Source organism: Myxine glutinosa, chromosome 2 (assembly GCF_964187855.1).
Source record: "Myxine glutinosa chromosome 2, kmMyxGlut1.1, whole genome shotgun sequence".
Classification (NCBI taxonomy): Eukaryota; Metazoa; Chordata; class Myxini; order Myxiniformes; family Myxinidae; genus Myxine; species Myxine glutinosa.
The window spans coordinates 245,915,021-245,929,983 of record NC_136262.1 but is presented as its reverse complement, the minus strand read 5'-3'; the positions used below and the strand labels follow the sequence as shown (position 1 = coordinate 245,929,983).

Here is a 14,963-nt window from a genome sequence, read left to right as displayed (position 1 = left end):
CCCAGGAGGACCCCACTGCTGAGAGAGAGACATAAGGAAGCCCGACTGGAGTCTTCCAAAACACACCTGAACAAACCAAAATCCATCTGGGAGAATGTCCTGTGGACAGATGAGACCAAATTAGAGCTTTTTGGAAAAGCACATCATCTCTGTTTACAGGCAACAAAATGAAGCCTTCAAAGAAAAGAACACCTTCCCTCCAGTCAAACATGAGGAGGTCAGTGATGTTTTGGGGTTGCTGTGCTTCCTCTGGCACTGGATGCCTTGAATGTGTACATGGCATCATGAAATCAGGAGATTACCAAGGCATTTTGGAGCGCAATGTTCAACCCAGTGTCAGAAAGCTGTGTCTCCGTCGAAGGTCATGGGTCCTGTCATAGGACAATGACCCCAAACACACTTCAAAAAGCACCCAGGAATGGTTCAAGACAAAATGCTGGACTGTTCTGAAGTGGCTAGAAATGAGTCCAGATCTAAATCCCATTGAACACCTGTGGGGAGATCTGAAAACAGCAGTTGGGAGAAGGCATCCTTCAAATCTGGGAGAACTGGAGCAGTTTCCACAAGAAGAGTGGGTCAAACTGTCAGTGGAGAGGTGTAGGAAGCTCATTCATGGCTGTAGGAAGCGATTGACTGCAGTTATTTTGTCCAAAGGCCGTGCTACCAAATATTAAGTCTTGGGTGTCAATACTTTTGTCAATGCAATTTCTTTTCATTTTCTGATTTAAAAGGATTTATTAAGTTCTGAATCAAAAACAAAGGTTCTGTAATATTAACAGTGAAATAAAGAATTGTGGCGACCAAATACTTTTGTCAATTTCAACTTATCTTTCGAGAAAAGTGTGAGTTATTTGAAAAAAGTGCAAGGGTGCCAATATTTTTGGCAACTATTCATAATGGGTTTTGCAACCTCTTACAATCGAACAAATACAATTTTGTTTATCTCGACATTCCAATCAACAACACGTGTTACGTGCATCCACTGACTTTCCACTTTCAGGAGTAAAAAACAAAACTCGATTTCCCTCCCATATAAATACTAATGATGGGTGGGTTATGCTGGATGACCAATCACAAAGCAGTGCTTTCAGAATCTCATGCACAGCACCCAATCCAATCTAAGGGTTAAACGACCAATGGTGAGCCATGATGGTAATGGTAGTGGCAGTGTTGTGGGGATTTTACTCCAATCAGCAATGATCACATGTCAATGTGCTCAGCCTATTCTCTCTGTCGGTCATTACTGCCCTTACGCAGTAGCGGAGTGTAAGCCTGGGGTGAGGCTACCGTTTTTTCTGTCAGAGGTAAGTTTGACTTTGCTGTGTGCCATGCTTCCATCACCTGTCTCCTGGCACGATGGGGAGTTGCAGTCAGGATGCTAACATCATCCATTGCTGGAGTGTGACCCACTCTGAGGCCATGCTTTGCAATGGCCAACGTTTCAGGAAGATTGCATCCAAATGCTTTACACTGTTCTTTGAGGCATTGGTCAAAAATCCTTCCAGTCATTCCCACGTACCTACTCTGCTTCACAACTGCATGGAATTATGCATAAAACAACTGCCAGTCATTTGTATCCACTCTGTCTTGACTTTACTCAGAGTCTGTCGGATGGTATCATGGGTCTGAATTTAACCCTTACTCCTGCTGACAACAAAATTTTGCCAACCTGTTGTGTTACACCAGGTATGAAGGGTAATATACAGAGGCCTTTTGATTCTTCTTGTTGTATCCCCTGAATATCAGGTGCCGTCAGGACCATTTTAGGATTTGGCCATAAACGGTCCGGACAGCCGTTTGCCATTAACCCTTTGAGTACGTCTGGCGTCCAGTGCCGCAACCCGCAAAAAAAGTTGTGTACGGATGACGTTACTACACGTCATCGACTATACCTATGAATAGATCGTCAGTACGTGGTTGCATTCACGTACCAAAATGGCAAATTAATCCCGTACCGGGGGTATTTTTATCAAAAAAAAAAATCCCATACTCAAAGGGTTAATACACACCTAAGATACATCATTTCCTGTATCTTTCCTTTTTTTTTCCTTTTTTTTAAATACAGAGTCGAGGCTCGTGAAAGAGTTAACATTTATCAAACAAACAAGCAAACAAAGTATATAAAAAGGGGAGCGGTCGACAAGATGGGGGGAGAAGGGGAGGAAGCACACAAACACAACATTTGAGAGCAGGGACATCGGGAGATGTGTGGGAGGGAGAGGGCCTGGGGGGAGGCAGGATAGGTATAAAACGCAAGGACACCAAGGACTTCCAGGAAAGAAGTCAAAAGTCACCTCAAAAAAGTGGATTTGGGGTGAAATTAGCGGGGGTAGAAAAGATCAAGGTTTTGGATTGGGGAAGATAAGAGATGGTGGTGAACAGCCGTTTTAAAGACCTGGAAGGAGGAGTGGGATTGAAGAGAGTGAGGGAGTTTGTTCCAGAGGCGGGATAAAAGAGGAATGAAGGAGTGAAGGTGAGCAGAGAGTCTAGATTTTGGCAGTTTAACCATAAAAGGGTTGCAGGCAGATCTTGTGCGACCTGTAGGAATATTTGGGGGACAGAGCCCAGAGAGAGCTGGGGGAGCAAGGCCGGAGAGGAGTCGGTAGAAGACGGAAAGACCACCAACCAGCCTGCGGTGAATAAGTGAAAGGCCCTCGGAGATAGCGTCATCGCGGGAGATTCCAATGATTCTGAACGCTTTGGTTTCAACAGGGTGAAGACGAGCTAGGTGTGAGGCAGAAGCACCAGCCCAGAGGGGAGAGCAGTACTCCATTGAGCTGTGGATGAAAGCCTTGTATATGGTGAGGAGCTCAGGTGTGCCAAGGAAGGACTTCGCACGACGGAGGATGCCCAGTCGGCGACTGGCTTTGGAGGCCAGCTTGGAAATGTGGGTTTTCCCAGGAAAGATCATGGCAGATAGTGAGACCCAAGTGGATTGTAGGTCTCGTGCTCGTTTCAAGACTTTCTTGATTCCCGCCCATTTGTAGTACATTGCATGGCATGATTCAAAGTCAAGGTAGCAGTCGGTTTGTGAAAGTTTTCTTAACACTGTGGTGACGAGGGATTCATTATGGCTCATTGTTGCCATGGTGTGAAGAAATGGAATGGATCCATTTACTTCCTTCTCACAGGTGAACTTTATGGATGTAAATATCCCATTGATGTCATCCAATATATTGTCCACAGCCTCGTTCAAGCAGATGATGAATGTATTGTCAACATAACGAAGCCAAATAAGAGGAGTCACTCCAAGAGAAGACATGGCACATGATTCCAACTCCTCCCTGACAATGTTGGCCACGACCACCTACACGGTGGAGCCCATGGCAGTGCCAAAAACCTGTGTTTTGGAAGCATGGCACAGAGTTGGAAGCATGGCCGAAACCTGTGGGAAGCATGGCACACAGAGGTCAAACTTACCTCTGACAGACAAAAGAAACGGTACCCTTCCCACAAGGTCACACTCCACGACTGCATAAGGGCAGTAATGACCCATTGAGAGAAGAGGCTGGACACCGTCACATGATCACTGCTGATTGGAGTAAAATCACCACAATACTGCCATTACCATTATGGCTCGCCTTTGGTCGGTTAACCCCTATATCGGATTGACTTGCTGTGCATGATATTCTGAAAACGCTGCTTTGTAATTGGTCAGCCAGCTCAGCCCACCCCCTCATTAGGATTTATATGGGAGGGAAATCAAGGAGTTATTTTTTTTACCGCCTGAGGAAAGTCAATAGATGCATGTACCACGTGTTGTTGATTTAAACGTCGATAAACAAAATTTTATTTGTTCGATTGTAAGAGTTTTAGCTCTTACACGAGCCTCAATCTTGGTAAAAAAAAAAAAAAAAACCGTTCCAAGGTTAAAAAAAATATATATATATATATAACAAGTACAGATACATTCAAAGTACACCGCCCCCATGCCAAATAATTAAATATCCTACAGCCTGGCAATACTGCAGTGCAGCTCATAGAGACTGCATTGGGAGGGAGAGGTGTACAATAATTGATTAATTAATTGGATAATTAAAATCAATAAAAGATTATCACAAAATATTTTCTTAATCAATTGGCTAATAGCATAACTAAACCACTCGTGCTTCATCCAAAGATGTAACTTTTAGAAATTTAATTAAATAAGTCATTAATAAAAAAATAATTAATTAATTGATTAATCAATAAATAATTAATCGATTAAATGATTAATCAATAAATCAAAAATATCCTTCATAGCCACATCACTAGGTCACTGTCATGTCCAAATATTAGCTTCCGAGCTCAAAAGGTGCCTGAGATATTGGCCAAATGAGAAAGAAAATAAAGAAATGATTAATAATGAAAATACATAAATAATAATCATTAAAAAATTAAATTATTAATCAATTCGGTCACAGAACACATAAACCTCCACCATTTCATCAGAATCTGTAACTGATTTTTTTTTTTTTTTAGTAATTAATCGAATAATTAAATAATTAATCGATTAATTGATTAATCAATAAATCAAAAATATCATTGATAGCCACATCACTTGGTCACTGTCATGTCCAAATATTAGCTTCCCAGCTCAAAAGGTGCCTGAGATATTGGCCAAATAAGAAAGAAAATAAATAAATGATTAATAATGAAAATAAATAAATAGTAATCATAAAAAAATTAAATTATTAATCAATTCGGTCAGACAACACATAAACCACCACCATTTCATCAGAATCTGTAACTTTAAAAAAGAAAAGAATTTAGTCATTAATCGTATAATTAAATAATTAATCGATTAATTGATTAATTAATAAATCAAAAATAGCCTTTGCAGCCAAATCAACTGGTCATTGGCATGTCCAAATATCAGCTTCCTAACTCAAAAGGTGCCTGAGTTAATAATGGTCAGAAGAGAAAGGAAATTTGATTAATTGAATAAGTACTTAATTAATCGCTAATAATTAAATAACTCCTCAATTAATTGATTATTCAAAAAACAAAAAAATACTGTTTTTGACAAAGGACTTGCTCACGACTGTGCCGAAATTTCAGCATCCTAGCTCAAAGGATGGCTGAGATATCGTCCGGACAAACAAACAAGAAAACAAGAAATCAAGAAAACAAACAAACAACCAGAGTGAAAACTGAGTACTTCCTTTCAGCGTGCGTCACTGCCGAGCCCCCTTCGGTGCCCGGCAATGACGATTTGCAATGCCTGGAGATGGCATAGGAAAGGTGCGGTGCACAATATTTTCTTAATCAATTGGCTAATATCATAACTAAACCACTAGTGCTTCATCCGAAGATGTATCTTTAAGAAATGTAATTTAAAAAGTCATTAATAAAAAATAAATAATTAATTTATTAATCGATGAATAATTAATCTATTAAATGATTAATCAATAAATCAAAAATATCCTTGATAGCGATATCTCAGCCATCCTTTGAGCTCGGAAGCTGAAATTTCGGCACAATAGTGACCAAGTCGTCAAAAACGGTATTTTTTTGTTTTTTGATTAATCAAATAATTGAGGAGTTATTTAATTATTAGCGATTAATTAAGTTAATTAATTAGATTTATTAATTAATTAAGATTAATTAGCCTGGCGTTGGCTTAGTGGTTAGGGTGCCGGCTTGGGATCCTCGGATCCTGGGTTCGAATCCCGGTCGATCGCTGAATTAACGCCAGGGGGGTTGACTCAGCCCGTCATCCTTCCGAGGTCGGCAAATTGAGTACCAGCTTGCTGGGATGAATGATCACGGTGTGTACCCCGATTCAGAATAGGCACACCGTATCCCTCCCTGCGCATCGTAAGAGCGTGACCAAGGGTTGGCGTCAGGAAGGGCATCCGGCTATAAAAACATTGCCTCAAACAGGGAACCATGATTGTCATGGGGCCCGCCAGGTTAACTCCTGCTCTAGCGGGGAAAAATGGCCTTAAAACGATCATTCATTCATTCAATTAAGTACTTATTTAATTAAATTAATTTCCTTTCTCTTCTGACCATTAACTCAGGCACCTTTTGAGTTAGGAAGCTGATATTTGGACATGCCAATAATCAGGTGATTTGGCTGCAAAGGCTATTTTTGATTTATTAATTAATCAATTAATCGATTAATTATTTAATTATTCGATTAATGACTACATTTTTTTTTTTTTCAAGTTACAGATTCTGATGAAATGGTGGTGGTTTATGTGTTCTGTGACCGAATTGATTAATAATTTAATTTTTTCATGATTATTATTTATTTATTTTCATTATTAATCATTTATTTATTTTCTTTCTTATTTGGCCAATATCTTGGGCATCTTTTGAGCTGGGAAGCTAATATTTTGACATGACAGTGACCAAGTGATGTGGCTATCAAGGATATTTTTGATTTATCGATTAATCATTTAATCGATTAATTATTTATTGATTAATCAATTAATTATTTAATTTTTTATTAATGACGTTTAATTAAATTTCTAAAAGCTACATCTTCGGATGAAGCACTGGTGGTTTAGTTATGCTATTAGCCAATTGATTAAGAAAATATTTTGTGATAATCTTTTATTCATTTTAATTACACAATTAATCAATCAATTATTGTACACCTCTCCCTCCCAATGCACTCTCTGTGAGCTGCACTGCGGTATTGCCGCGCTGTAGGATATTTAATTATTTGGCATGGGGGCGGTGTGCTTTGAATGTATCTGTACTTGTTTTGAATTTATTCAGGGTGCTGGCGATAGCTCACCTACTCTTCGTGAGACACTATCGGATATTTTACGTCCACCAACTAATGCTGGAAGATGAGCCGCCCAGTTTAACATCCATCCGAGGGAAGAGACACATTGTGCTGCGAAACACCAGGTTGACAGATTATAGCCGAGCCAAGATTTCAACCCAGCCTAAACAGCTCTAGGTGAGTGCCCCTCATGCCTGTCCAATGTGCGCAGGCAAAGCCTCAAGTTTCCAATAAAGTGTGCAAAAGAAAATCTAACAAAAGGCCACAACTTAAACCCAAGATGCCTTAAGAGGTCAAACCCTGACCATTTCAACAAGAACTGCAACAATTACGTGGACACCCAAACAAGTCACAGGCCATTAGCTAGCATGATGCTAACATGAAAATGTTAAAATGACATTCAGATTTTGTAATGGTAAACAAAAAAGGAAGGAGCAAATTTTGGTGAAAACCATAATACATCAACCTTGTCTAGGTGTTTTCTGGCTCACCTGCGCCTGCTCGAGAAGCATTACCACCTCCTCATCGATGTCAATTCCACTCAAGGGGTGTTCCATCAGGTGCCGTACTGCATAATGCTCTGCACGTTGGACCCAAAGGATAGTCAGTATATGGTTGACTCAAGCACACGCCACAAAGACACCAATTAACAAGAGCCATTTAAAAACAAGAGTTATACCTCGGTCCCCCGTCGGTGAAGTGACGCGAGTTGACAAAGTGGAAGAGCAAGGCGGCCATCTTGGATTTTGACGTGGCGACCCAATTTTCAATAGCGTTCTCCCTTATGCGTAGATACACCCACACACCAGATTCGAAGTTAGTAGTTCGTTTATTTTTCAAGATATTTCGCTCACAAGGTTCAGACATATATATGGTGGTGGCCATCTTGGATTTTGACGTGGCGACCCAACTTTCAATAGCGTTCTTCCTTATGCGTAGATACACCCACACACCAGATTAGAAGTTAGTAGTTCGTTTATTTTTCAAGATATTTCGCTCACAAGGTTCAGACATGTGTATGGTGGTGGCCATCTTGGATTTTGACGTGGCGACCCAATTTTCAATAGGGTTCTTCCCTATGCCTAGATACACCCACACACCAGATTAGAAGTTGGTACTTCCCTTATTTTTCAAGATATTCTGCTCACAAGGTTCAGACATACATGGCGGTGGCCATCTTGGATTTTGACGTGGGTTGCACCCACACACCAAATTAGAATTCGGTCCTTCACTTACGCACGCACGCCCGGACGGGCGGACGCACGCACGCACGGACGGACGAACGGATGCACACACGGACGGAGGGGAAAACCATAGTCCCCCTTTTGCGCCGCGGTGCGACGGGGGACAATCAGAAATTTGCAAAATCAAAACTGACAGATTGTCTGGAAATATCTATTTTGGCCATCTTGCGTTTTGTCCCTGCATCAATGAATTCCAACGGGCACAATTGCACGTACACAACCGACTAATCATCATTTTGGAGTCACACTACTAGTTTTTGGTTTAATGGGATAAAAGAATACCCATAGGTGTACATATCAGATCACTAAACCATAACGCAATGCAACAGTAAATCGACCAATCAATAAAACTGTCGCCAATTGTTAAAAACATTAAAAACAAGAGGGAGAATTGCTTTGCAATACATGACCCCTTACGGTTCCTAATTGATGTTCTCGTTCCACGCAAAAATGGCATAACAATGAAAAATTGGGGAAATGCCCCAAAACTCAAACTTGTTCTGCAACTTGTCATAATAAATCCATGAACCAAGTTTCAATTCAAAAATCAAGTTCAAGTGTATGGAAGGTTATGGTTTCACTCCTGCCTAGGTCTGTGAGCAGGATATCTCAAAGTTTTGGATGGAGTCGGACAAAACTTGGAAAGGTTGGGTGTGTGACAAGGAAGAATCGATTCAATTTTGGTGAAGATGCTGATATGACAATGTTAAGCAAGTCTTCACCATTGAGAGATGGGGCCTAAAAACGATATTTTATATATATATATATATAATATATACTGTATATATAAATATATATATAATAAACAAGTGGAATATGTTTTTTTGTTTGTTTTAGAAATTTTCACAAAATAATTAAAAATGAAAAGCTGAAATGTCTCGAGTCAACATAAAACTCCTTTGCTATGACCCTCAAAATGAGCTCAGGTGCATCCAATTTCCGTCAATCAAGTTGTGGAGACATCTCAAGGATGATCTGAGTCTACCTGTGTCCAATTCAATTGATTGGACAGAATTTAGAAAGAAACATACCTTTCTGCATAAGGTCCCACAGTTGACAGTGCATGTCAGAGCAGAAACTCTACCATTAAGTCCAAGGAACTGTCCGTATAACTCTGTGATATAATTGTGAGGAGGCATAGATCTGGTGAAAGGTATAAAACAATTTCTCGTGTTGAAAGTTCCCAAGAGCACAGTGAGCTCCATCATTGGGAAATGGAAAGAATATGGAACCACCCAGACTCTTTCTAGAGCTGGCCGTCAAACCAAATTGAGCAACTGGGCAAGACGGACCTTGGTCAGGGAGATGACCAAGAACCCAATGACCACTCTGACAGAATTATATAGTTCCTTGGCAGAGATGGGAGAACGTTCCGGAGGGCCAGCAGTCTCTGCAGCACTTCACAAATCAAGGCTTTATGGGAGAGTGGCAAGACGGAAGCCACTCCTGAAAAAGGCACATGATAGCACACCTGGTGTTTGCAAAAAGGCACGTGAAAGATTCTGAGACCATGAGGCAAAATATTCTGTGGTCTGATGAAACAAAAATTGAACTCTTTGGCCTGAATGCAAAGTGCTACATCTCACAGAAAGAGAGCACAGCTCATCACCCATCCAACACCATCCCTACCTTGAAGCATGGTGATGGCAGCATTATGCTATGATGCTTTTCAGCGGCAGTGACAGGGAGACTTCTAAGGTACAATGAATGGAGCCGAATACAGGCAAATCCTTGGGGGGGAACCTTCTTCAGAGTGCTAAAGACCTGAGAATGTGGTGAAGATTTATGTTCCAACAGGACAATGACCCAAGCATACAGCCAAAGCAACACTGGAATGGCCTCAGAATAAGAACATGAAAGTTCTTGAGTGGCCCAGCCAAAGCCTACACTCTAATCCCATTGAGAATCTATGGAAAGACTTGAAGATTGCTGTTCACCGGCACTTCCCATCCAACTTGACAGAGCTTGAGCAAATCTGCAAGGACGAATGGGAGAAACTCCCCAAATCCAGATGTGCAAAGCTGATGGACATACCCAAGAAAGAAGACTCAAAGCTGCAATCACTGTCAAAGGCACTTCTATGAAGTATTGACTCGGAGAGCTGAACACTTATGTAAATTAGATATTTCTTTTTCATTTTTACATCATTTTTACAGATACATCAAAAATTCCAATTTCACACCATGGGGTATTTATTATGTGTGGATCAGTGACAAAAAATCTCAATTTAGTCTATTTAAAATTCAGGCCATAACATAAAATGTGAAGAAAAAAAAAATCGAGGGTGTGAATACTTTCTGAAGGTGCACTGTAAAGTCTTCCTATAATGATTCAGCCAGTGGTCGAAATTCCATGTCATCCCAGTTTAACATCAATTTGAATAGCTATTCCATAAGCCGCAACCATACATTACATATATATACATATATACATACATGCATACATACATACATACAGAAAATACAGTCACGTGAAAAAGTCACGTCATATATATACAGTCACGTGAAAAAGTAAGTACACCCCATGTAAAGTTTTGACTTTTTCAACATATTTCAACATACAGCTATTTCATCTTCATTTCAACAATATTGATACATAAAGCTGATATAATATAACAAATATCATGAAACATTTACATTTTGTAGTCCATTGTACAATTTAAATAAACATAAATGCAAATTTCGCATGTGGAAAAGTAAGTACACCCGCTTGGCTCTAATAGGTGGTATTGCCCCCTTTGGCAGAAACAACCTCAAGTAGGCGTTTCTAAAACTGTCTACCAGTCTCTGACATCAACTGCAAGAAATTTTTGCCCACTCCTCCATGCAGAATTATATCAGCTGTGTGATGTTTGAGGGGTTTCTTGCATGCACAAAGAAACAAGAAAGAACCACCTTTAGAGGCCATTTTTCCCTGCAGAGCAGGGGTTGGACTTTTTGGTCACCGTGGTCCCCTTTTTCAGGCACCAGGGTCCCCTTTTAGAAGCGATGTTTTATGGCCGGATGCCCTTCCTGCCGCCAACCCTGTTAGTCGCCTCTTGCAACACACAGGGAATTACCAGTGAACTGGTACTCAATTTGCTTTGGCTATCTCAGGTTTCTTGCATGCACAGCTCGTTTCAAATCCCCCCACAACATCTCGATGTGATTTAGATCCGGGCTTTGACTTGGCCATTCCAGAACCCTCCATTTGTTTCTTTTCAGCCATTCCTTGGTGGACTTACTGGTATGTTTAGCGTCATTTAGCGTCAGCAAACATTACCGCTTTACACAAAAAAGGTGCAAAAACAGATCCTTGCAACTACAGACCAATCAGCCTGCTCCCAATTATCAGCAAAGTCATGGAATCCATCATTGCTTCAGATATCAAATCCTTCCTCTTCTCCAATGGCTTGATCTCTGATCATCAATTTGGATTCAGACCAGGTCATTCTACTCTGGACATGTTGCTTCTGCTGTCTCAACAATGGATGGAGGTCCTCAATGCCAAACAGGAAATCAGAGCTGTCTCACTTGACATATCACGTGCCTTCGATACAGTCTGGCACCCAGCTCTGCTCACCAAACTCACCTCCTATGGTATTCAGGGAAATCTCCACTCATGGCTTGCGGATTTCCTCTCTGGTCGTAGGCAACGTGTGGCCCTGAATGGATTTCTCTCATCTTCCCTTCCTGTTCTGGCTGGAGTTCCCCAAGGCAGTGTTCTGGGCCCTGTGCTATTTCTGGTCTTCATCAATGACCTCTCCGACTCTCTGGAAAATCCTCTCTATCTCTTTGCTGATGACTCCACTATCTGCCGCTCCATTCCTCATCCCTCAGATCGGCAGTCTGCAGCCTCCTCACTCTCTGCAGACCTGGACAAAATCACAGACTGGTCAAACAAGTGGAACATGTCTTTCAATCCTGACAAATCTCACACTCTTACAATGTCTCTCCGAAAGGACCGACTGGACAACCCTCCCATCTACTTTCTCAACAATCCTCTCCAAGAAGTTCTGTCGCTCAAGCTTTTGGGTCTCACTATCTGCCATGATCTTTCTTGGGAAAACCACATTTCCAAGCTGGCCTCCAAAGCCAGTCGCCGACTGGGCATCCTCCGTCGTGCGAAGTCCTTCCTTGGCACACCTGAGCTCCTCACCACATACAAGGCTTTCATCCGCAGCTCAATGGAATACTGTTCCCCCCTCTGGGCTGGTGCTCCTGCCTCACACCTTGCTCGGCTTCACGCTGTTGAGGCCAAAGCTTTCAGAATCATTGGAATCTCCTGCGATGTAGTCAACTCCGAGGGCCTTTCACTCACTCACCGCAGGCAGGTTGGTGGTCTTTCTGTCTTCTACCGACTCCTCTCTGGCCTTGCTCCCCCAGCTCTCTCTGTGCTCTGTCCCCCAAATATTCCTTCAGGTCGCACAAGATCTGCCTGCAACCCTCTTATGGTTAAACTGCCAAAGTCTAGGCTCTCTGCTCACCTTCACTCTTTCATTCCCCTTTTCTCCCGCCTCTGGAACAAACTCCCCCACTCCATTCAATCCCACTCCTCCCTCCAGGTCTTTAAAACAGCTGTTCACCACCATCTCTTATCTTCCCCCATCGAAAACCTTGATCTTTTCTACCCCCGGTAATTCACCCCAGAGTCCTTGCAGCGTTCATATGTTTTATTCCTCTCCCACTTCCCCCCAAGTCCTCCCGATGTCCCTGCTCTCAAATGTTGTGTTTGTGTCCTTCCCCCTCTCTCCCCATCTTGTCTGCCGCTCCCCTTGTTTTTTTGTGTTTTGTGTGTCGGTTTGTCTTTTTTGTGATTATTGTTAGCTCTTTCACGAGCCTCGATCTTGTATACAAAAAAAAAAAAAAAAAAAAAAAAAAAAATTGTCATGTTGCAAAGTCAACCTTCGGTTGAGCTTCAACTCTCCGACAGATGGTCTCACATTATCCTCAAGCACCCTCTGGTACAATGAAGAATTCATTGTGGATTCTGTGATGGTGAGCTGCCCAGGCCCTGATGCAGCAAAGCTGCCCCAAACCATAATATTTTAACCACCATGCTTTACAGTTGGTATCAGGTTCTTGTTGTCAAATGCTGTCTTTGGTTTTCGTCAAACATGTCTTCTGGTACTGTGGCCAAATAGCTCTACCTTTGACATCTGTCCAGAGCACATTGTTCCAGAAGTGCTGGTCTTTGCCGAGGTGTTCATTGGCAAACTTTAGTCTTGCCCTGATGTTCTTTCTGGACAGCAAAGGTTTCCTCCTGGCACACCTCCCATGGAGATCAAATTTGTGCAGCCTCTTTCTAATGGTAGACTCGTGCACTTTGACATCAACAATGGCAAGAGCTACCTGTAGGTCCCGTGATGACATTCTGGGGTTCTTAGAGACGTCTTTCAGCATCTTGCAGTCTGCTCTCGGGCTGAACTTGCTGGGGCGGCCTGGCCTGAACAAGTTGGCAGTTGTCTGGAATCTTCTCCACTTGTAGATGATCTTCTGGACAGTCGAATGGTTGATTTGAAATTGTTTTGAGATCTTTTTAAATCCACTCCCAGACTCGTAGGCATCTATAACCTTCTTTCTGAAGGCCTCAGAGAGCTGTTTTGATCTAGGCATGGTGACGCCGCACACTTCAATAACAAAGAGCAAACCAAACTAAATGTCTGAGGTTTAAATAAGACACGTTCCTCCAAGATCCTCTCTAACGATGTTCTAATCATTTGCACCTGAGCTGGTGCACCTGATTCTAATTTTAGATATTTGAAGCAGTGATAAATGTAGGGGTGCACTTACTTTTTCCACATGCGAAATTTGCATTTATGTTTATTTAAAATATACAATGGACTACAAAATGTAAATGTTTCATGATATTTGTTATGATATATCACCTTTATCTATCAATATTGTTGAAATGAAGATCAAATAGCTGTATGTTGAAATATGTTGAAAGAGTCAAAACTTTACATGGGGTGTACTTACTTTTTCACGTGACTGTATATATATAGATACACACATATATATGTATATATTGTGTGTGTGTGTATGTATATATATATATATATATATATATATATATATATATATATATATATATATATATATATATATATATATATATATATATATACACACACACAGACTTGGCATTTAATATGGAATTTTTTTTTTTGGGGGTGAACTTACTTTTGAAGATGTCTTAGAACCAAAAGTTCATTGGAATTATGTTGAAAGTATTCTAGATTTTGTTAATGTGACCTTTAATAGAAACAAAAACCACATTTGACATTTCGAAACAAATAAATTGATCCTTGAAAGTGATGTAAACTGATATCGAACTCAATTCATGGACAGTACTGTGTTAAACTTCTGTACGTTTTCCAGAAGTATCTCTAGATTTTGCACATTTGCCAAATTTTTTTTAAAACAAAAACAAAAGTTAAATTACGACTGGGATTACGGACAGTAAAATTACAGTTCAGTACTTCGTGTAACCCCCACGAGCATTCAGGAGAGCACGTACACGTTGAGTCATGCTGTTCACGAGATTTGCCAAGGTTTGGACAGGAATCGCTTGCCATGCAGTGACAATAGCCTGCTGCAATTCACGCACAGAGGTCGGCTGCTGGTCCAAGTGGTCGATTTGATGCGTTAATTCTGCCCACATGTTCTCTATCGGATTCATATCCGGGGACATGGCAGGCCACTCCATATGCTCTACACCACAGTCAGCAAGAAAGTGTTGGATCATGCGAGCACGATGAGGCCGTGCATTGTCATCTTGGAAGACAAGGTTTCCTCGAAAGGCTGCACGAGCAAAAGGAAGCAATGTTTCTTCCAGAATGGCCCTGTGCTTGAACTGGTTCAGGTTTCCATTCAGAACAACCAGGTCAGTTTTGCCCCCTCCATGAAAAGCAGCCCAAACGGTCACCCCACCACCTCCAGCTTGGACTTTTGGCACTATACAATCTTTGATGTAGGCTTCATGCACTTGTCTGCACACTCGGACGCGACCATCTTGAT

At 41.3% G+C, this 14,963-nt stretch overlaps 1 protein-coding gene across 1 annotated transcript in view; it reads right to left on the bottom strand.

Moving 5' to 3' along the window:
* The window catches only part of LOC137420693 (rho-related BTB domain-containing protein 2-like), a 149,300-nt gene that overhangs the window by 41,718 nt on the left and 92,619 nt on the right, over positions 1-14,963 (bottom strand). Inside the window, 1 exon segment of the mRNA XM_068105972.2 lies at positions 7,213-7,301. Within this exon segment, the coding sequence (XP_067962073.2) occupies positions 7,213-7,301 (89 nt within the window).